Raw genomic sequence first — 25,667 nt, forward strand, 5'->3', positions numbered from 1 at the left:
GATTTTGTTTTATTTACCTTTGAACCGACATAGAAATAGCAACCATACGCTGTGATATTTTTCGGAGAGTACTATATCTCCGGGAATAACCAAAAGGTTACCAATAGCATGGAGTAAACTATTTTTTTTATATAAATAAGCTAAACGGAACATCTGTTAAAAATATTTTTGACACACATTAAAAAATTAAAAGCTCCTAAAAATTGTATTGTCAGTTCTTAAATTAAGCGCGTAGAACGAATGAGCATTCCCGGAAATAAGCTCTCCGATACTCTTTCAACCGCCAAGCTTTCTGATTTACAAAATGATTATATTGTTACGAGCTAGGGGATCGGATAGAAACGCCGTAGATTTCATCAAGGGTTTGTTTTCAATTAAATCTACGAGGAATTTGTTTACACTAAAAACTGGAAATGACGCACAAAAATTCACTAAATACACACACAAAATACTATCACTTAATATGCAAGACTAAAAATAAACCCTGTCAAGCCTTGTTAGGACTAGTTTGAATTCTGTACTGTTTTATATAATATCGATAAAATGAAAAGCTTTTTAATTTTTTTAAATATTGCAAAACTTTTATTATTTCGACACTTTTATTTCGAATAAAGTAAAAGTTCCTTTAGAGAGTAGTCTTGGCCTAGCAGCATAAGCGTGCGGCTCTCATACCCGAGGTCGTAGGTTCGATCCCTGGCTGTGCGCCAATGGACTTTCTTTCTATGTGCGCATTTAACATTTGCTCTAACGGTGAAGGCAAACATCGAGAGAAAACCGGCTTGCCTTAGAACCAAAATGAAAATAACAAATAATCATGAAACAGATTTAGAAATCTGAGGCCCAGACCTAAAAATTTGACCACTGATTTGTTTTTTAAAAGTTACTTTAAGTAAAGTTTCAACTTCTTCATTAATGTAATATTATCGTAGACGTAAATTATTCTTGTTTTGCTTGCGATAATATTATTGTATGTACCAAACAACCCAAAACATTGTGCCCAGGTATGAGAGGGAAAAAAATAAAAGCAATAAAAAGGTATTTTTAAATATTGGTATTTAATGAGTGTATAATGTAATAAAATTCTTCAATCTTGACTGAAGGATACTATTCCCATTTGATGAAAGAAGTAATAATTGCCGAAAACCTCCAACAAAATGTAATTGAAAATAGATCTAGAAATCAAATCAAATGAAGTCGAATTTTTATTATGTATATTCTTTTGATGATTGCGTTTCATTTATGACAAACAATTTATCAATTCTGAAAAATCGTTTTAAACTTACAAATTGGTTCGTGGTTTATCTATTAAGTCTGTTACATTGTTATGTACTACAATTATACAGTGGAAAGAGAAGAAGTAGTAAGAAGTATCACTACCGGAATTGGTAATGTCAGCCCTGCGATTCTGTAACTCACTTTTCGAACTCACACAGCGGTTTTCGCATCGGCGGTCGCTCTCAAATCAGTCGTGAAGCAGTCATTTTATGATTTAGCATTCTGAAAAGGTAGGAGCTTGTAGTTAAAAGTGAGTTACAGAATCGCAAGGCTGGACGTAAATATTTACAGTATTAAAAGCAATAACTATTTTTATTCACAAGTGAAGTGAAGTTTCTTGTCACGTTTATTTGCAAAGTTACACGAGGCGTACATTTATTAATTAGACTCTTAGTGAGTTACATTATATCACCCACGAAGAGTCTAATTAATGTCTAATATGCTGTAGCCTTCATCATTCTCGGATATCACGGGCACTTCTTTAGCCATATTTACACCCACCATCTGCTACAGTTTCAATCTCTATCTACATGCATGAACTCGTATATATCAACAATCTCAAAAGCTCTATTCACAGACTCTTATGCCTCTGAATTGAGACTCCAGGTTAAATTCGTCGTCAAACATATGTGAAATTAATGTCATCACTTGCTCTGTATAATTAAAAAGCTTGTGTTGTAACTTGAAGAAGGTATAAAATACCCACTTTTTCATTGCGGCTTTATTCTTCTGTGTAACATTATTGTTTACCTTATAAGCTCATCCAAAACACAAACAACACTTTGAATTTTAAAAAAAGAGCGTGCGTACAAAGTCTTGTTCATATTTATACAAATCTAAAAATTTCCAAGGTAGGGAAAAAGGAAGATAATATGTTAGGAATAATTTAATGAATTTAATTGTCACTAAAATATTACAAGTGTCGAAAATTAATACAAATAATAAATTTAATTTTTTAAATTTGTTTCTTCGATAATAAAAACACGTGGCTTTTTAATTTACAATTAATTCAGTAATTTGAGATTTCAATAAATTATTTTGCATAAAATATAAAATACTAATATTTCATAAATTCTCTTTAATAAATGTTAATTTTAAAAATAGAATTTCTATAAGGTAATTCGCCCTTCTCACTCTCTCTCAATCGGTATGAATCGCTCACTCCCTTTTCTTACAAAAACGCTGCACATTTTCGTGACGTATCCGTAACAATTTTAACCTCATGCGTCTAAAGAAGTTTCCCTTCAAAAAATATTCAGTCTCCCCTTTTCCCTATACGGGCTACATAACTGACATTAGAACACAAAAACGAATTGCATAGGTCGTGTAAGCTGATATATCCGAGCCACTATTGCGTCATCTGTCTTATATAACATAATCACACAACACACATCAACTTGAGAATATTGATTTTATTAACGTCTGAGCAGTGCTGGCCTAGTGGCTTCAGCCACTCTCTACTATGGTCGTAGGTTCGAGCCCCGACCTTGAACCAATGTACTGTATTTCTGTCTATGTACGCATTTAACGTAATGGAAAATCGTGGGAAACTGGAATGCCTTGGACCCAAAAAGTCGACGAAGTGTGTCAGGCACTGGAGGCTGATCATCTACTTGCCTGTTATATATTTACAAATGATCATGAAACATATATAGAGATCTGAAGCCTCGACCTAAAAGCCACTAGTTTTTTATTTATTAACGTCGACATTTTCGTGAAATTTTCCTGGATTTTATTTACATATTATATGTCTTATTAAGAGTTTAAATTTAAAAAAAATTCAACTTAGCTTCTACAGGTTTGCAATTAGTTCTCTTAAAACAAATGCGCCATAGAAATCGCTGTAGTTCCATCGTAAGTTTGTCTATTTATTATCGTACCATCTCGTGGGAATTAGGAAGGACTTTACCGAAGCGAAGACGTTAATACAAACTGAATATCTCAATAAGTATCTTAATTACGGAAAGTATCAAAGGATTGTATGTAGAGTGCAAACAGTGAGAAACCTTCAAAGAAATGTTTTGTATGCCATTGATTAAAACTTAGTCTTAATAAGTCGACCACTTTTTAACGTGTCAGAAAGAATATTTAGGGTCTGTTTCACAATGTATGGATAAAGTACCAAATAGCTATACAACACATAAATTATTTGGAAGATAAATTGTGCTATTTGACATTCATCGGACTCATAACTTATGATGGACTTTATGTGACGAATAACGCTATCTGACAGTCGTGAAACGCAACAATTGTGTTTATCCTACAAATAAGTAATAAATAGCTAATTTGGAACTTATGTAGAACTTATCCGTACATTGAGAAACAGACCCTTAATGTTGTATTTGAATGACAGATATACATATTTTTGAAGGTATATTTCTTTTGGCGCTTTAGAGAAAAATGATGAGAGTATATTTTTATTATGCACGAGCGCTCTGTCAAAAAAAACCAACACCTTGAAGTTAGCTATAGTCATCATTTTAGCTTTTTCAATTGTTAGTGTCGCTTTTTCTACAAACGTAGATTAACATTTTTGAAAATATTTTTATCTTGTTGCGCCAAAGAAGTATAACTTCTAACGCGTGTACATATTAAGTTTTCTAATATGTACAGCATTTTTGAATTTTGTACGTGAAACTATTTTTGTTAAACTGATATTAAAAAGCACAAAAGCTATTGGACATATATGTTTTCAATTCCAAATAGTTTTCCATGACATCAACTTAGTAAATAGTCGACGTGTCTCAATAAATACGTAGAAAAAAAGAATTGAAGAAGCACACACAAAGAAAACTCTTTTGATGAAAACCCACGTAATCCACTAGCTATTATGTGAATAAATGAATTTTATCACGAAACTAAATTATATTTAAATTACATTATGCATAGTTTGTCTATTCAGTTCAAAAGGCTTTCGAAAGCTTTTTTACATATTCTCCAGGTTTTCACAAGGAGATTTAAAGTAACCAATAAGGTTTAAGTTTTATGTTTTTTATTGTTGACCTCAAAATGTACGAGAAATACGTCTATCTAGGGCAGTGGTTCCGGACATGGGGCCTACGCCCCACAGTGGGGCAATTTGATTGTTATGGGGGGTTATTCGAAAATTTATTATAATTATTTGGAATTAGGATTTAAGTTTTTTCATGATCTTTTACTTACTGTATAAATAAATAAAAATAAATCAGTGGCGCTACAACCTCTTTAGGTCGTGGCCTCAGATTTCTGAATCTGTTTCATGATCATTTTTAAATTTAATAGGCAAGTAGGCGATCAGCCTTCAGTGGGTGACACATGCCGTCGACTTTTTGGGTCTTAGACATGTCGGTTTCCTCACGATGTTTTCCTTCACCGTTCGAGCAAATGTTAAATGAACACATAGAAAGAAAGTCCTATGGTGCACAGCCGGGGATCGAACCTACCTCAGGGATGAGAGTCGCACGCTGAAGCCACTAGGCCAACACTGCTCATTTACTTACTGTATATCGTTAACAATTTCTTCCTAAAAAGGAAAAATATGATAGGTATCATTTATGTTTCATTAATTCAATTTTTTTTTTAATATTAAAAGTTATGTATGTTAAATACCCCCCTCGGGTAAGAATTTTAGTACGGCTAAGGTGGGGCATGGCACAAAAACTTTCTTATTAAATGCACATATCATATATATAAATATATATTCAGACGAAATGGGTTTATTACCTTTATTTGAAGTCAAATACGTAAATTTTAGGTACTTCAGCTATATCAACTTAACCTCTTTTCGAGTCTTCTTTTGTTTGATATCGCTTCCTTAATTGATTAGCGACTATAATACAGAGGTTCCTTGTGATCACATAGCTCAATTAATCGCTTTGAACGACAGAAAAATTAACACAGCCTTAGAACTTATGTAACAGATGATGAGAGAGAGAAGAAATATTGTATCTGCTTCAATTACGGAACTTAAAACGGTGCTTTACTTTGCGAGCGTCCATTAGTGGATGTTTCAAGCATAATTTATCATTCTAAATGTTACTTTTAATAAGGTTTTTATAGTTTATTATCCGTTTCGTAACTCGTTTAGTGTAACAACTTATTCAATCACATCTACTTCTTAATTATATAGGGAATAACGACGCACCAGATAAAATAGGTGTCTAAAGGCCGCGATGACTATGAGCACCCGATAAGCAAATATAATATTTTTGATATTATTTAGTTATTTATTTATACCTTATTTAAAAACATACACAGAAAAAAAGCAGGTTACAAAAGTTATAAGGCAACGAGCGCCCTTATCGCTAACAAGCGTTTTATTCCAGGCAACCCTAATGTGGAACAATAAAAAAGAAACACCTACAGAGGGTAGAGTACAAGAAGTGCATAGATAATTAACATTATTATTGTATGTTTGAGTAGGATGGCAAGTAGAAGACCTTATAATCCTGCAAACGTCAAATTGTAAAACATACCAATTTCCTTACTATGTCCTTTACATGCAAGTGCTATATATAGGTCTAGGCCTCAGATTTTTGTATATGTTTGTTCGTGATAATTTGTTTTTCTAATATTTATTTATTTAAAAATGATATACAATATATGTATATTTTCACACATGTTGTGTGAAAATGATATGAGAACTTAAGAAGGCGCAGCGTTAACCAGATCAATGCAACTTCCTCACAATCGAGCAGCCTGCAATATCGCAGCACACAACTCAAGAGGGGACACTTTGTATAGAAGTCGCATGGGTCCGCCAAGCATCGAATATAATGTAAACACATAATTATAAAGAAGATAATCAGTCTTCTGTGCCTGACACCCGCCGCCGACTTTTTGGGTCTAAATCATGTAGTCCTCACGATGTTTTCCTTCACCGTACTAGCGAGTGTTAAATGCGCACATAGATCGTCTATGCTAAAGATAACAGTTCTTAATGCTAATTAGGACAAATACCTGTCTTTATATATATTTAATACATAAGAGGACTATTAAAAAGTTGGGGTGCAGGTGCAGGGGGGGTAGCTTATATTTCAGAGATGGAAATTTACACAACGAAAGCTTCAGATACAGTCGACTTCACGGCAGCGTTGATGTTGGACGCGAAATAGATCGGTGCGCGAAACTTTACGAGTTTGTGTATTGTGTTGTTTGCTTAAGCAACGAATTATATTACAAGTATGTATATTTTTTGTATTTTTACAAATATATTGCAACAAACGTATTTCCGTTTCAGCTGTACAACTTTTATTAATTAATTAAAATAGAAAATCTTATATGATTGTTGTTTTTGTGTGATATAATCCGAATTCTTCTATTAATTTTACATAATTTTTAACTGAATTTAACTTAAGTGACTACATAAAATAAACAGTTCAATTAATTCTTCTATTCGATTAATACTTCGTATCTCAAAAATCAAGCCTCGTACGCTGTCAAAAATAAATACGAACATAAAAATGATTTGGTAATACTTGTACGGATTTTTTTTTTATTTTTTTTGTTTTTGTGCTCCTGATTGATTCGTGAAAAGTTATTTAGTATAAAGGAAAGATAACTTTCCTCTTAATTGATATTAAGGAAATAACTTTGTCCCACATGTGGGGCAGAGGGTGAACAGCGTAGATCCCCAGCCTGTTTTGGTCTAGTTTCTTACGCCTCTGCAATGATGCGTGGGTAGTTCTGTATTTGCCTTGGGGATTTCCATTTGAGAACATGTTTGGATATTTAGCTTAGGTGCCTCAGGACCTGTGATCTGTGATTTCCTTTTCTATTATAGCTAATATATGCTTAAAGAGCATTCGTATATATTATATTATAAGTGCTAGCTATATAATAGCACATACGAGCAGATATTTGACTCAATGATAATATAGAATTCAAATAAATTTTAAAAAGCTTTCGAAATATAAGAAAAAATCTTAGAGTAAAAACCGGTTCATTAGTGTAGTTCTTTCACTAGATACTTTATTACAAGAGAGTGCCTATGACGTTCTGTCTAGAGCGAAGATTTAATTAAACGTTGCAAGGTGACAAGGGTACCCCTATTCCACATTTTCGTGATTAAGTCAACGTTCGATTCGATTTATCGACAAAAATACTTGTGACAATATTTTATACTCAGATGAAACAGATACAAAAATGATTCAGTCAATGGAGTAGCAGGTCAAATACATGAACATTGAATGTTAAGACAGGCTAAACTTGAGAACAAAAATAAACACAAACACAAACTCAAAATAACTTTATTCATATAGGTACCAAGTACACTTATGAACGTCAACAGAAGAGATGTTAAATTGATTCTAAATTTACATTTACTACCAGTTCGCAAATCAAGAGCGTAGAGCGGGCAGTAAGCTTACTTCTGGAGTATAGAAACCTTACTTATGGAAATGTGCAGGCCATATTGCATGATGTACAGATAAAAGAGGGACCGCTGAGGTCATCCGCTGGAGGGGACCTCCAGGAAAAAGAAACTTAGGAAGACCGCAAAAGCGATGGGCTGATGAAATAGTTTAGGTCCCAGGGGAGAAATGGATGGAAGTAGCGTAGAGTATAATAACAAAACTAACACACATTTGATGTATTTTTTATTAGTATGTAATTAAAGTGGCTTTATTGAAGTTATACTTCTTTTGGAGCGTTAGAGAAAAGTTATGAGAGTAAATTTTTTCCATGCCTGCGCACAACATCACAAAAAACCGACACCCGCACACCGTCACAAAAACCAACACACTGCAGTTAGCATAGTCAACATTTAAAAAAATGTCAATTTCTTTAATTATGTAAAAATATTTTTTTTTATTTTTACGAGTAAATAAACTTTATTTAAGTAGATAATGCGTTATAATAAAATTTTCAATGTATTAAATACCTTTTTTCTATTGTTAGTGTTTTTTCTACAAACTTAGAATACAATTTTTAAAAATATTTTTATCTTGTTACGTCAATGAAGTATAACTTCTAACGCGTGTCCATAAGTACACACACATGTTTTTCACACTACTAATAAATTATTTTTCTTATGAACTGTGTGCGTATTTATGTCCATTATAAAAGAACTGTTGCTAAAGTAAAATGCCTTTAATAGGCACTTTATTTAACGACTACATCCCGGGACGCTATGTTCCGCTTTCACAAACAATTACATCCTTCTGAAAGTGTAATCGCTTCAAACATACAAATATTTCCTCTTAAGTGAAGATCACGGGGGACTGTTAGCCAACGGAGGTTAAAATTATATTTTAAACTAGCTGATCCGGCAAACGTCGTTTCGCTATGTATATCATTTATAATAAAAAAATAGGTTTTGATCGTAGAGGGGTGAAAGTTAGGGATTGTATGTATTTTTTAATGCTGTATCATAAAAAAATTGAAATTAAAAATTTTGGCCCCCTAACATTTAGGGGATGAAAAATAGATGTTGACCGATTCTCATAGATACCGGATAAGCACAAAAAATTTCATCAAAATCGGTCAAGCCGTTTCGGAGGAGTATGGCAACGAAAACTGTGACACGAGAATTTTATATATTAGATTTAACTGAATATTACTGTTGAGTCTCCATTTTAAATTTAATAGAGCGAATTCACAGCTTCGAGCTTTTGTTAGTAATCAGTGAGCGGAAGTGCGCTCTAATATAAGTTATAACTATGGTAACATTACATTTATTTTTAAGGGTCTTTAGTTATTGATGTTTTAACATGAGCATGTATCTCCTAAATAATACCTGTTAATAAATAAATAATAGTTCCGCTGTTTCTTTCGCGTTAATACGTTCGTGATGTTTATTACATTAGAATAGTTGTTGAATTGTGAAAAAACACAAAAAAAAACAAACTTCTTTATGCGCATCAGGGTAAAATTTTTACGGAACGTCACGAAGATGTGCAGCGTTTTTGTCGAAGAAAAAGGAGAGACCGATTGGGACTTAAATAATGATGGTGTTTTAATACATATCAATATAATTATTATTTTATTAAGTAACTAAATTACCATTTGTTTGTTTTTTTTATTTTTATAAAGGCACAGAAGTCAGACCCAGTTGGCTATTTTAGAAAATGTGCACATAAGTTAGCAATTATGATAATAATGAATTTGTTACATTATTTGGTAATTGTTACATATTTATGGCGGTATTACTATATACATAACAACAACTAATTTTAGTTCTGGTGCTTAGTATCATTCACTAATATAGAAAGACTGGCAAAAAAAAATTGTTAAATTAAATTATTGGATTTGGGCAGCTTAATTACTCAATAATTAATTTACAAGAAGTTTCAGTTCTGACATATTGTGTACTTTGTACGAACGCACTATGTTTAATGTTACAGCCGGTTAATTTTTGGTAGTGCTCACCTAGAAATAGTCTTACATTAGCAACAAGGTGTCATTCCTCAAAGACATGAAAATAACAAAGAACAATTCCACCATTTAATCTTTTTATCACAGCGCTGTGTGTGCACAGCGCACACACAATCTGACAGAGAGACGTATAGAAACCAGTGGAGCTACAACCGTTTTAAGTCTGGGCCTCAGATTTCTGTATCTGTTTCATGATCACGAATAGGCAAGTAGGTGATGAGCCTTCGGTGCCTACACACCGTCTCCTTTTGGGGTCTAAGGCAAGCCTTCACCGTTCGAGTGAATGTTAAATGCGCACATAGATATAAAGTCCATTGGTGCACAGCCGGGGATCGAACCTACCACTCCTTTAAAAATAGATTGGATAGTTTCTCCAAATCTCAAAATACACGCGCATCAGCTTATTAAGCTGCTAGTGTGTTTATATACAGAATAATAATTATAATTATAAACTAATAAGAACAAATTTATTCCCCAGTTTATAAAACTACTCGTGTGTAAATGTATTTATAATTTAGAAGCGTCACATTTACATTTTTACGCTTGAAAGGGCTTCTATGAAATATATTTCGTAAATAAAACGAAAAGACATGGCAAACAAATTGAATTTGAATTTGGGCAAGAAGAACGAAGGAATTCATCATCATTCAAAATTTACAAGATTGTCTCAAAGCTCACTGAACAAGACGGCTTAGTGTTGTATATTTATATATTAATAAAAATAAAATCAAAGCTATTGTAATATAAATGTAACAAAAGGTTTTATATGGAAAACTTAAGCCTTCCGAGGGCGTTTGGATACGTGGAAACTATACAAATAGTCATGTCATGTACTGTTACTATTTATTACATGAATTCATCTCACTTCTAGAAAAAAAAGGGTGCGTGTACTTATGTACGCGCGTAAGAAGTTATACTTCTTTGGCATTATTAAAAATAGTTTTTGATTGCATGCAAATAATTAAAAACAATTAAATAATCAAAGACTGGAAAAGGAGTCATTATAGTCAATAAAGTTCAGTTTACATTTGAAAAATTAAATAAATAAATATTTATTATTATTCTCTTACATTAAGTGTAACATAAATTCTATTATTATTCGAATGTTGTTTTTAAATTGTGTCCAATGCCATAACATCTTCCGTGGGCAACTTCATGCTGTTAATTTTGTGTCGTGTTAAAAGGTGCGCGCGCATCGTAAAATTTCACTCTCATAAATTTTTCATAACGCGCCTAAAGAATATAACTTCAAAAATTCCCTTCCATATTCCTGTATACAAGATTCGTAATCGTGTTTGTTTCACATTCCTCAAATCAACACCAACTATGCAAAAACTCAGTTTTGTATCGCGCAGCCCGGACATACCATTCACCAGTATAATACGCGAAATAGAACTAATTTGAGTGTACGAACAACCAGGCTCCAGAAGATAAACCACTCCTTATATGGAAATTGTATTCGTTTTTACAACTAACTCCCAAGCGAAATTTAGAGAATTATCACCAAATAAATTCATAGCTCTCGTTAAACGTAAATTAATCAATAAAGCTTTTTATAAAGTTTACGAATATTTAAATGATCCTTGGGATTGATTTGCTCCAGTTCAAACAATTTGTATGACTAAAAACTTATAGATTAAAAAGAGTAGCGGAGAGTTTCTTCCAGTTCTTCTTGCCCGCTCTACGCCCTCGACTTGCGAACTGGTAGTAGATGTAAATTTAGAATTAATTTAACCTTATTTTCTGACGTTCATAAGTGTACTTGTTTACCTATATGAATAAAGTTATTTTGAATTGAATTGTTAAGGCTATCGCAGAATATGCTCAAAAGGAGTATTAAGAATATCCATAGCGCAAAACACTGCATCATGAGCACACCCACACACACACCTTCACGTACATACCCTCACTTTTACACCATTACACACACAGCCACAAGTATCACTTTGTTAAATGTATGGAATAATTTTTATAGTTTTTTTCCCTTTTGTAAATGTTCGAACCTTTTATTAAATATTATGTATTCCATCTTTGGCTATATTTTTAGTGTAATTGTAGGATTATGAATAAATAAGTATGGATACTTTTGAGCTATTACGTTGCTTAAAAAACTCTTAAGTTGCTTTTAAATAAATAATGTTGATTGTTTTGGATACAGTATAAAGATATATACGAACGCTAGACGAAACTACTTTACCTAAAGTTCCAATTTAAGCCTCAGGATTCTGCTTAAGTATCGAATGTAACCATTGTAAACCGCACTGGTACTAGATAAAGTTTATTCACGGATTGACACGTGAATTTAAATCAATATTAACTGTTTAAAGTGCTCAACACTGCTGTGTTGGCCTAGTGGCTTCAGCGTACGACTCTCATACCTGAGGTCGTAGGTTCGATCCCCGGCTGTGCACCAATGGACATTATTTCTATGTGCGCATTTAACATTTGCTCGAGCGGTGAAGGAAAACATCGTGAGGAAACCGACATGTCTTAGACCCAAAAAGTCGACGGCGTGTGTCAGGCACTGGAGGCTGATCACCTACTTGCCTATTAGATTTAAAAATGATCATGAAACAGATTCAGAAATCTTTGGCCAAGACCAAAAGTGGTTGTAGCGCTACTGATTTATTCATTAACTGTTTAATCTCGTTGACCAGCACTACTGTAAACCTGCTGTACACGAGTAGTATAAATAAAAAGTGAATTCGTTTTTCTAAAAGATAAGAGGTTCATTTTAAATGCACAATTAACAGCCGCTCGTACGGTGAAGTAAAATATCTTAAGCCGTCACTTATTTATTTAAAAACGCCTGCCCACGCTCGGCACACTGACACATTAGTACAAGGAAAGCAAAATTCAAGATTTAATGTGACAAGCACTTATAAGCAAATATAACATACAGAAGAGAGAAAAAATAACATTTATGCATAAATTACAACAACTAAAGGAAAATTTATTTCACAGTGTGAGGTGAACTATGGATATTCAGACTTAGTTTGTTAATTAGAATGCTTAATCTGGACTTTGGTAAGTTTTGGCCATAACGCGTTCTTCTGAAAGGGACAAATGGGGCATGGGGTTTCTAGAGGGTACACGAAATTTAATTTTTTTAGTTAAAAGGTTGGTGCAATCAACCTGATTCTATAATATCTTGTCGACTATGTATTTGCGTGTTGTTCCCACTAGAATGTAAGTGCGTGCTCCTATTTCACCATGCTTCCTGCTGATAGAGGACAAATATTTCTTTTTAATTTATTTTATTATTATTTATTACTTAAGATGTCATGTGGAACATGGTGTAATGGTTGTAGCTTCTTGCAAACGTTGTGTAAAACAAAAAACTTGGCGATAAAAGTGGGGGAGAGTTTATTGCCTTCTCGTCCGTTCTACGGCCCTTGATTTGAGAACTGGCAGTAAATGTAAACTTAGAAGCATTTAATGTGTATTTCTTTTTTGACGTTCATAAGTGTACATTGGGTTACCTACATAAATGATTTTTTACTTTTGGCAAGATCTTAAAGATGACTTTGAGATAGACCTAACAATCGACGGGTTGTGTCAGGAATAGACGGCTGCATCTATTAATTAGATGCAGAATTCAGAGGTCAAGAATTAGAAATAGCACTACTTTAAAATTAAAAACCAGCTAAGACGAGTAGAATCTAACGAATAAAAAAATTCCAGTATAATCTTCTTAATTAATTTTGGAGTAAAATAAACAACAAATAAATAAAATACTTGTTATGACTTGCTTTTTTTAAAATTACATCAAGCAAGGAATTTGTAATTGGTAAGTCCTTTGTGAAGTGGTGAAATTACAAAAATCCTTATTTAATTGGCTTATATTTCTCCCCTCGTTGCTGATAATAAACAGGATACTTCAATATGAAAAATAATGCATAATTTTTATACTAAGCTTTTCCCTTATACTGCGATGATAATAATAATGAGCTTTAAGGAAAATATTTTCTCTCATTAATCCGCCATAGATGTAATGTCGCGCGTGGGTTCGAAGTCTGTGTTGTGCATGTAACCAATGGATGTGTAATTAATAGTCCAGACAATAGAAGAGAAACGAGTTGGGTTTGCAATAATTCCCAACTGCCTGAACTTTGGATCATTTATTTGAATGAATTAAGCATTTAAATGTCAAGATTTTAACTGTCAACCGTTAAATTATTGTTAAAGTCATATTGTAAAGTCTACTAAGTAAAAACACGAATTATATGTCTTTATTGCGTTACTGCATTACTGTTCGTGCGTTATTTTTAACTGAGGTGAAAGGATAAATAATTTTACGCGTTCGAAACTATAACTTATAATTCTTCGATTTCAGAATATGTCCACTTTCACTTTTTCAGGGAAAGATATCGTGACAAAGTCGCATATCAGATTTAAAGAGTCGATATAGTTTCACGCCCATGTCTGGAGACGTTAACATTCTAAGAGGATTTTTTATATATATATATTATATATATATATATATATATATGTCGGAGCAATGGCGCTGGTATCAGCTGCCATTATAATTATATTTTAATAACATCAAAGTTAAATTAGTTCAAAACTGTTCTGTGGCTTATTTGATTTACCAAATAAAAGAATTGCCAATATTAATACATCTACAAATTAACAGACTTTTTGATAGGCTGTAGTAAAGTAATAATAACTTCAATCATTATTATGAATATCGGAGCAATGGCGTTAGTGTCAGCTGCCGTTGTCATTATAATTATAATGGCAGCTGATACCAGCGCCATTGCTCCGACATATATTAAAAATATGATATTCTAAATTTAGTTTCAAGCTTTACGATTTTAAAATGTTTAACATCTTTGGAACTCTTTTATCGAACCAACCGACTTGCCGTATTTCACTAAATTTAGACCACGTTAGAAATTCACCAAAGAATTTAAAATAATTTTAACGACTTGCAAAGCTCCGCTCCGATAGAACAATCAGAATGACCGAAGTGTGAATGAAATGATCGAATTTGCGGCTAATAGTTCCCACAGAAATAATTTTGAAATCAGTTTGATTGTTTTGAGGACATTAACTGAATAGACGTTAATGTCCTCAACAGATAACTGTTCACTAACCTATATCGATGAATGAAATGCAGTGGCGTAACTATACCATCTGGGGCCCGTGGCAAATTCTTTTGATGGGGCCCTAAGGGTAAAAATCGTCACGTTGTACTCAGTTTAATTTTAATAAACTGAGATTTTCAGAGTACTCAATTATACGTTGTATATGTCTCACTAATGGCCATAGGCCTTCTCTATTAGGCTAGAGGGAATGGTCTATAGTTCCCACGCTAGCCCAATGCGTATTGGAGACTTCACATTCATCCATAGAACATATCTCTTGGGCAGGGGCCCTCTTGGGTCGGGGGCCCGTGGCATTTTGCCAGCCCTGCCACCCTATTGTTACGCCACTGATGAAACCCTTATACATTTAAGAGTACAGATATCCCAAAATAGGGCTAATTAGGATATTTATATTGTTTTCGTATAAATAAACAAATTAACATTAATACATTTAATTATCTTACAAGTAAACAAGACCAAACAATACAAATGAATAATATTGTTATTCAATACCTTTTAGTAAATTTTTGAGTCGGTTATATTTTTTGTTAAGCAGGATTTTTTATAGAATAGTTGGTCTAGTGGCTTCAGTGTGAGACTCTACCTGAGGTCACAGGTTCCATCCCCGGCAATGCACCAATTGAATTTCTGTCGCTGAACAGTGAAGGAAAACATCGTGAGGAAACCGGCTTGCCTTAGAACCAAAATTGTCGTGGCGTGTCAGGCACGGGAGTACCGATTAGATTGACAAATGATCATTCTGAGGCAGACTTAAAAAGGCTTTAGCGCCACAGACGTTTTTTGTGCCATATAAAGGGGTTTAATTATCCGTGGATCTATATGGGATTTAATATCAGCTAGCATTTTTTTGATGCGTCGTTTTCCTCACATAGTTTGCCTTCACCACACAAGCAAGTATTAATAACGCACGTGTAGGCAAAAATCCTACTTTTGTTGCTTCGCAACAGGGATTTGAATGTACAGAGTTAAAAGGCGTGAGAGACGGCGGGCGACCAGTTTTGTGGATGAGTGCGGGTGACCGTGATACGATCCGGCGACGTGTATACGTATTATTGAGTGGCCTAAAATGTCGGTAGCCATTAGGTGCCTTTATTTATGAAGGCGAAATAGTTTGTTAATATAGTTGTACGAGCCAAGGCTGTACATTTTGCTCACTCAGGCTTTCTTAGTTTTATAAGCGTGGCGATTACCTAAATCGTCGGAGTTACGCCCCGAGAGTATTGCCAGACGTAGGCACTCTCTTCGACTGTTACTTTGCAGTCTTTTGTTTTATAGCAATTAAATAAATCATAGGAGTTACGCCCCAAGAGTAAGGCCAGACGTAGGCACTCTCTTCATCTGTTACATTGCATTAATTCGTTACATAGCAATTAACATTTCATTATTTTGCTCATATTCTATTGTTGTACGCGAGTGGTTAACATCTAACACAAAATTCATATATTATTATATGAATTTTGGTTCAGGACATGTGTTACACATGTCTTCGATCAAGATCAAAGCCTGGTTATGCATCTCCTCATTCACCTCAATATCGGAATTTCTTGAACTGACACGAATTCGATGTAAAATGGTGCGTAATTTTGTCAACAGATGGCACCACATGGTGTTTGCATTCGTACAATTAATTAATTTATTTATTGTTATTCGATAACTTATCCGATATTTTATTACTTATTCTGGTATTCGGAGCGGAGAAGAATCCACCAAAAAAAGAGATAACTAACATCGGTCCAGCCGATCTTGAGTTATAAGTGGTGTACACAACACGACTTTGTTTTACATAATATTTAGAGCTTCTGAGCAGTACAAGAGCTGGCGCTTTCCTGGCTCAACGAATAAGTATCGTAATGCGAGGAATGATGCCATTTTGTTTTAATTTCCTTTTTAATAATTTTTAATATTATTTTGTAGGGTTAGAAAATTGTAAATACAAATTATACGTATAATGTAATAAATGAAGAAATACACTTACTAATAAATACATAATATTTAAATGTTAACTGCGTAAACATTTCAAATATTGTATATTTCATGACGAGGTAAGACCGGAAATTTCTCATACATGTAGCATACTTATTTCAATCAATGCGTGTACCTTTTACATTCTTAAAGCTTCATTCCTATTTTCCAAGCAATTCTATTGAATGAGCATGATATTAGCTTTTATATTTATAATTATTCTATCTGTATTTGTGCCTTGTTCGTCCTGTTGTGAAATATTAATGTATAATGATTACATTGTGAAATGAAAAACAAAGAAAAAATTAGGAAAAGTCCTGTTGTTTTTCTATAAAAAAACATAAAATTAGTACTTGTTTCTATATTTCTAAAAACCTTACAGCTTTCTTAATTATAATACAAAATAATTATTTAACCAAAACGGCTAATAGAAGGTTTACAGACAACAATAATATGAGATAGAGATTACGTGTTGGATGTGGGTGTACGTAATTACGTTGACGACTCATTGGTCTAGTGGTTAGTGCCCCTGACTGCGAATCCATGGGTCCCGGGTTCGATCCCCGGCTGAGGCGAACATCGATGTGATGAGCATTTGGTGTTGTTCTTAGGTCTTGGGTGTTTAAATATGTATTTATATCTATCTAAAATATGTATGTATATCCGTTGCCTAGTACCCATAACACAAGCTTCACCAGCTTAGCATGGGACTAGGTCAATTGGTGTGAATTGTCTTTTAAAAGAAAAAAAAAAAAATTGTGTGTGGGTGTAACTGTAGCTATACTATCCTTTTAGTAGTCAAATATTTTCATTTAAGACACTTACTTATTCCTTAAGCTTCAATTTTCCTCAACAAATATTTATTATAATGAATGTACCCTTGTTACAGGCAATGTAACGAAACAAAAATGGCGCTGAAATTAATCTGCATATTTTTCACTGCCGTTTCGGCGAATATCATCACAACGATGTTGAAAAACAACGAAATATATAATAGTACACTTAAAATAGATAAACAAAAAAACATTTCAAGTGTCACAAAGAGTTGTGAACATATCAACGTGACAAATTCCGAGTATCGAGTGAAAAGTTTGAAGTCGATACATTTAAATAACATATACTCTGTGACGAGTGGGCTGATTGAAGATATGGCGATTGATAAGCTGGAAGGAGGAGGGTTGAATTTGTATGAAGTTGTGTCAGTCGATTGTGGAGGTGCCAAAGTGTGCTCCAACGTCAGAAGTAGACCTAACGACGGGAATACCATAACTATTGGGTTTCTGAGCGCTTACCGATGGAGTCAGGTGAGGGTTGTTAATGTTTGATAGTTGTTCTAAATACAATGCACGAGCCAAGGCTATACATTTTTCAGGCTTTCTTAGTTTTGTAAGCGTTGTTCCTAAATCGCTACGAGAGTCTAGCCAGACGATAAATAAAATTTATCGTCTAAATAATTTTTTTTTAAACAAATTGATTAAATCAATATTTAAAAAAAAAATGTTTCACAACTTTATTACATTAAAAATATTATGATTTTTAAAAAAAAAAAAATTTCCTTGATAACAATTTTTAATTGTTTATAATCGTTTTTTTTTAAATTTTCTATTGTTTAAATAATTAGTTAAAATTTTTTTTTTCTAAAAATCATAATTGACAGTCCTCTATAAAGTAACAGAAAAAAATTCAACGTTTTTTTTATTTTTTTTCTAAAACTTCAAAAAATAACAAAAACAACCATATATAACAAAGTATAGATTTTTTTTTTAATTTTTTGATTATCATGAATATTACTTTTATTTAAAATTAAAATTTTTTTTCTATACTTTGTTATATGTATATGGTTGTTTTTGTTAATGTTAGAAGTTTTAGAAAAAAAATAAAAAAAAGTTGAACATTTGTTTATAACAAATTGGTAAGTTAATAAACAATAGAATTGTTGATTAAAAAAAATTTTCTGTTACTTTATAGAGGACTGTCAATTATGGTTTTTAGAAAAAAAAAATTTTTTTTACTAATTATTTAAACAATAGAAAATTAAAAAAAAAACGATTATAAACAATTAAAAATTGTTATTAAGGAAAATTTTTTTTTTTAATCAATATTTTTAATGTAATAAAGTTGTGAAACATTTTTTTTTTTAATATTGATTTAATCAATTTGTTTAAAAAAAAATTATCAACAAATGGCGGGAATTTTTTTTTTTTCAAATCAATAAATATCTTGTATTAATAAAAAAAACGATTATATGATGATTTAGAAAAAAAAAATTTTTTAACAACATTACATGGATTTTTAAGTTTTTGTTTAAGTAAAAAAATTGTTATAAACAAAGTATAAATATTTCTTTAACTTTTATGGCACGATCTTGTTAAGTATGTATGTAAGAAAGGCTCTAAGAAGCGAAATATTTTTACGACCATTATTTAAACATTTTTTTTCACTTACAATTAAGACGGTCGTTCGAGAAAATTTCGTTAGTTAACAATTGTTTAACTTGTAGAAAAATTAACTTTAAGTAAAATTTTCAACGAAAAAATATTCAATACCTTAAATAAATTAATTAATGTGCCGTAGTCGCTTTTGACGCCACGCGCGAATCCTAAAAATGTCACGCGCAGACCTATTTTCAGCGTTAAATTAAAATTATAAATAATGGAGATAGAGTTCAGGAAGCATTAAGTTTTTTATTGGAAATTTCCTCCTTTTTCAGAATCTTTTTCTAAAATTTCTTAAATATAAATAGTTTATTAAATATTGGCAAAAAACGAAATGCCATTTTTTTTCATCTTTAATTGTGTATAACTTTTGCAATTTTTTATGTGCTAATACACGCTTTTAGCACATTTTTCTAGACGTCATTCCGGATCCAATGAGGTATCGCACATAATTTTAAGAGCAGTATCTCTATTTAGTACCATTTTCAACTTGTCGACTAGACTAGCAATTAACATTTCATTCTATTGTTTTACGTGAGTGGTGTTGATAGAGCTTAATAATATTATTTAAAGCACCCCGATGACCCAGGAACCGTAAATTTTGGTCCTTCGAGCCTTATGAGCCTATCTGGAATTGTTCAGGAAAAACACCTTTTGTACAGCAATTACGGTTCACAATAAATTACCAAAAGAATTAAAAGATCTTCCGACTAGTTTTTAAAAAGCGACTTGGTGTAATAGTTTTGGAAAAAAATTCAATAAATGATTATATTATGCGTGAGACACTGTAGTTGATATAAATTTAATAAAGTTTGATATGATATGTACGATACAAATAACATAAGAATTTACTAATGACTAATGTAAATTTCATTAACTGCGTTTTTTGCCTCTTTTATGAATATTTTTTCCAGTTATATGGAGTTTAATGATACAATATTGAACTCATTTAAACCATTGCCCATAGCTGACTATAGCTTTTAATAGTAGACAAACCTGAACGACCCTGACGTTTATTTACCCAAAGCTCAAAGGCAGGGTTTGCCACGCACCGCCACTAGGGGGAAGCAGCTGTCCACTGAAAAAAATCCGAACCAATTCGACATAGGGTTCTTCAAGAAAAGAGCGTACCAATTCCTAAAGGCATTGAGAGTGTATCACCTAACATCAGATGAGCCTCCTGCCCCTTTGCCCCCTGTTCTATAAAAAAATAAATTATACCAGTAAAATGTATGTAAATCTATTCAACACGTGTTAATTATGAAAACAATATGCCGCATCTATAGATTAAACGTAAATAGGAATTTCAGTATTCCAGTCCATTCACTTCGATGTTTGAATTTGCACAGAAATTCCTGGGAATTGGGTAAATTTAGAATCAATTTGAATTTCGAAATTCTGAATTTGAAATTCTAGATTAAAACAAGTTCTATACGTGGGGCGTTTGTTTCAGACTCAAACCGTTATACAGATTCTACATATAACACGGCAATGAAATTCACACATAAACAATAGATCGCCATCCCGTCGTCTATAAGCTTAGACTGTCTGAGAATAGAGATGTGGTCATAGATAAAGATATCCTTCCTCTTCGATTATTCCATCTATAATTGTAGCATGAACTACTACTTAGGTGCGTACTTTCAACCCTGAGTTGCTGCGTTTATTTAGACTATTTCTATATGCGCAAATAAGAGTCATTTCGCGCCCTCAGTAATAAAGGCACAATAATTCTTAAGAGAATTTTGGCAAATCGCAGAATTTGAAGATTTTGTTTTGTTTAACGGGTGTTTTTTGAATTAAATGCTTTTTATTTTTTAATACGATTATGAAGCTTTACACATTTGTTCTCTGATAATGTTATTAGGTAGCTTTACATTTTCGGTATATAAAATATAACAAAAATAATGATAAATAACTACCTATGTATTATGTGATATACAGAATCAATCAGGAACAATTCGACAACAACAATAACGACTGTAATTTGTACCAATTTCTATTATATATAAGACCGACAAATTAACTACATTTTGTATAATATATCGAATTAAATACGAATTTTTCTTCAGAATTCTGAAAGGTTGTTACTCACCTGTTGTTTGCCATAGAAAGGTACAAACCCGAATTGCGCAACGTTTGAATAGTATAAGTTTTTTTTAAATATATACTTTGGCATATAGTAGAAACTATACAGTTAAATTTCAGAATCCCATAACCATAACGTTTAGTTGACGAAGGAAGAATCGACATTATCGAATAGAACGTCAATTTCCAGTCAGTTTAAAATTCAATTAAATCTTTTCAAACGTATACGATTTGTAGGACTATACTCTATATGAATAAAATGTATAAACACAGGCTTTAAAATTGTGGAGATAATTTTCCTGTTAGGTAAGTCAAATTTGTTGTTAATCCATGTTATTACGGGGCTCATTCATCAGATTAATACGTCCTTGAAGGAATCTGTTTACAATTTTACGTCAATCTCGCTACGTAAATACTTTTAAATTAAATTTCTAACAACCTATTGTTTCCTCTTCTATAAATATTTCTGGGCGTGTGAATTTGGTGAAACCAAAGATGGCGGAGTTCATCGATTAGATTGTAAGCTTAGGGCTCGAATTGAAATTTCGTATAAGTTCTCCTCTAGAACAATAATCAGTTAAACCTTAGTTTTACAGAAAGAAAAGCGCTGTCCTAGTGGCTTCAGCGTGCGACTCTCATACCTGAGGTCCTAGGTTCGATTCCCGGCTCTGCACCAATGGACTTTTTTCTATGTGCGCATTACAATCGCTCGAACGGTGAAAAAAAAATTGTTAGGATACCGGATTGCCTTACGCTGGCCATAGACGGACCACATGTTGCAGCCGAGACCCACTGCTCTAAAGCGGTCGCCGCACGGCGATCTGCAGTTTCAATACTAAATTCAAATCCGCAATACACGGACCGCTCGAGTAGTTCCTGAGCGGTCGGAGCAGTCGTTCTGCGGTCTAGTTTCGCCGTGCGGTCGACTGCTTAGAGCTGCCGGACCCACCATACCCGGACTGCAACATGCGGTTCGTCTATGGCGACCTTTAGACCCAAAAAGTCGGCGTGTGTCTGGCACAGGAGGCTGATCACCTACTTGCCAATCAGATTGACAAATGATCATGAAACAGCTGATACAGAAATCTAAGCCTAAAAGGTTGAAGCGCCACTTATTTATTTTTTAAAGATCGTGGTCAGCATTCTATAAATTTCATTAGTGATAATAATTGCGCTTTCGATTTTATATGAATTTCTGATATAGTTCCTCAATATGTTTTTCCTCAGTTTGTTGATAATGCGGTGTTCTTGGGAATTACTTTAGATAGTAAACTCCAGTGGGGCCGACACATAGGTCTTTCGAATAGGCTAAGTTCCGCAGCGTTCGCAGTAAAAAAGATACGCGATCTTACGGATGAGAACACAGCAAAGCTTGTTTATTTCAGCTATTTTCATAGTATTATGTCATATGATGTTATTTTGTGGGGTAATGCAGCTGACATTAAATCGATATTTGAAGTGCAAAAGCGGGCTATAAGAGCGATCTGTGGGTTGTCCCCACGGGAGTCGGTCCGAAGCAAATTTAAGGAATTACATATTTTGACTCTGGCAAGTCAATACATTTATGAGAATATTTTGTATGTGCGGAAAAATATAGATATCTTTAAAAAGAATAGTAGCTTCCATAATTATAGTACTTTCCCTTCATTTCCCATAACTTTGGGACGCCCTGTATTGGAAGGCGGTGGTAGCGGACTATCGAAAGTGTACGGCATTTATCTTTTATTGAAGATTGTCTAAAGTATTAATAACCTGTGTTATTGCCGTACAGATAAAAGTCACCGGAAATGACTCTTTTCTGAGAAAAGTAATTTACCCCATACACCTATGTGTTCCACAAAAAATGTACGGCATGCTGGAAAATGTTATCTATTTGTGAAGTACTCTCAATATCATTTAATTTTATGTTGATTCATATCATCATCACCTATATGCTAATCAGACATATGTTGCGACCCTTGGCTTTCGACCGCTCCGCTGGAAATATGTACGGCGTTTACGGGTAAAGTATCTGTATATGTGTCCAAAAGGAATGACACAAATGCCGTACAGTAATAAATGACCTATATTGCTTCTGCAACTGTCGTCGAATTAAAAATTTGCACCGACTTCCGGCACCATTACTTTTGTACGGCACTAGGTTTTTCGACATTTATTTTTAATCATCTATACACTTATAACAAAGCCGTACATTAATAATTAGTCGAAATTCCCCCATTGTACATGAGAAAGTCCATTCACTCACGTACTCACATGTACCGCTCAGAAATGACGGCATAGTGCTCAGAGCTATTTTCAGATATAGTAACAGCCTTCTAAGCGTAATTCAGGTTGGGTCATTTCACAGGTATTTTTTGTTCATGGGCTTGTGGTCTATATGTATTATAGGTAACACGACTGAATCTCTCGGCTGCATTTCCAGACTCTGGGGCGATCGTCAACATCCACGACTGTTTAATGTAAAGTGGGAACAAACCGTGATCCATGTGGTATCCAATTATTTCAGTATTATTATTATTTTCTTATGTAGCCAAGTCCACATTTCAAGGATCGTCATGCTCACTTAAATGTCATTGCTTGTGGCGGCGTCCATGCGTCGGGTTGTCTCTCTTCCTAAAATATGGCGAGGGGGCCGATGGCTGGCCATGCGTTATACTCGTGAACGGGTGCTACTTGTGGTGACTGGTCGTACTTGAATTCGTGTATGCGGTGATGTTAATTATTTCGACTATGTGTTTGCGTGTTGTTCCCACGAGAATGTAAGTGCGTGCTCCTATTTCACCATGCCTCCTGCTGATAGGGGACAAGTCTTTGTTTTTATTTATGTTCTTATTATTAATTACTTAAAATGTCATGTGGAACATGGTGTAATGGTTGCAGCTCCTTACAAACGTTGTGTAAAAAAAAAAAAAAAACATGGCGATTAAAAAGAGTGGCGGAGAGTTTATTGCCAGTTCTTCTCTTCCGTTCTACGCCTTTGATTTGAGAACTGGCAGTAAATGTAAAATTAGAAGCATTAATATTTATTTCTTTAATGACGAATCACAAGTGTACATTGTGTTACCTACGTGAATAAATGATTTTTGAATTTTGAATTTTTTTTGAATATCCGTAGCGTTGAAGTACCTTCGGAACGCATAGTACAAAAACTGTATGGCCACTGCGCCTATTAGATTGGGAAACATATTAAAAAATTGGGCTAGCTGATGGCGACGTGTATCTCGTTCGTATATGATATTAAGTTTCTCATGTAAATAAAAAATAATTTTTGTAATGAGAAATAAAGTTCTTTAAACATTAAAAAAGGATACCCGGAGCAATCCCTGAATGATATGTGCCTTGTTCAGTATAAATATATTTTATTATATCATAATTCGTTTGCAGACTGTTCTGGGGGCTTTGCCATTAGCGGTGGCGTTAGTGAATCGGGAACCAAGCCTTCTACCGGGGCTCAAACTGAGATTCGTCACAGCTGACATTGGAAGACCGAGGCCACTCTTTTCTCTGGATAAGGATAGTCTTTCCTTAAGGTAAAATAAAATTTATTTTATTAACACTTCGTAGCATTAACATAATAAAATTGACATAATTTAATGAATAAAAACTTAAAAACTCTTATGTATAAACATTTCTTAACCTTATCCTATCCTGATCAATCGTGACTTGTGTAATTCTTGTGTTTCCTTTTTTTTGTATTACATCACTATTCGCTGTTCACGAATCTGTAAGATTAGCTTTTAAGTTTTACTTTGTTATTAATATTTTTTTTGTATGACTTTAGATTAAGGTTCTATTTTTTTATACAACATTAGGTTCTGCACTTCTTGCACTTATTATGTTTCTTTTTTTAGTTTTTCTCTCACAAGGGTTGCCTGGAAGAGATCGCTTATGAGCGATAAAGCCGCCCGTTGCATCCCTTATAATTTTTATGTATTGTTTTATTTGTGTTAATTTTATTTTTATTGCAACGAAGTGTTAATAAATATAATAAATAAAACTGGCAGCCTTATCAGCCTTATCAATATAAATGTATTATGTATTAAATTAAATATTATTTAAAACATCGGCAACGCATAAAGCGGATCTAGCATTCGCGTGAAGTGAGGGTTAAACAGTTAAAGGTTATGAATAAGTTTTATAGACACACGTGTGTGTATACCATGTGTAGACAAAAACTTATTTGTAATAAAGCAAGACTCTAAGTAAATGGATAAGATTGGGATATTTCAAAGCCTGTTGGAGTTTCAATTTTAAGTTTATAATTTTGTTTAACAAAACTTCATACTTTTTAATTAATAAAAAAATATTCGCTATATATTTTAGTCGATTTCAGCTTGATAATAAAGATTGTAAAACCAGCGAAATGTCGGGACAGTTTTGTAATTAAAAACATATTTTTAAAGCTCACCTGATATTAATTAAGTTATGAATACTCGGTGACAAG

At 33.3% G+C, this 25,667-nt stretch overlaps 1 protein-coding gene across 1 annotated transcript in view; it reads left to right on the plus strand.

Annotated features, from left to right (window-relative positions):
- The first annotated feature begins 17,595 nt into the window (after positions 1-17,595).
- LOC125057758 (guanylate cyclase 32E) overlaps positions 17,596-25,667 on the plus strand; it is a 91,981-nt gene continuing 83,909 nt past the window's right edge. The window contains exons 1-2 of the mRNA XM_047661632.1: positions 17,596-18,004; positions 24,608-24,753. Of these exons, the coding sequence (XP_047517588.1) occupies positions 17,609-18,004; positions 24,608-24,753 (542 nt within the window). The 5' untranslated portion in view covers positions 17,596-17,608. The remainder of the gene's footprint in view (positions 18,005-24,607; positions 24,754-25,667) is intronic.

The sequence above is a fragment of the Pieris napi genome, chromosome 17, assembly GCF_905475465.1.
Source record: "Pieris napi chromosome 17, ilPieNapi1.2, whole genome shotgun sequence".
Taxonomy (NCBI): domain Eukaryota; kingdom Metazoa; phylum Arthropoda; class Insecta; order Lepidoptera; family Pieridae; genus Pieris; species Pieris napi.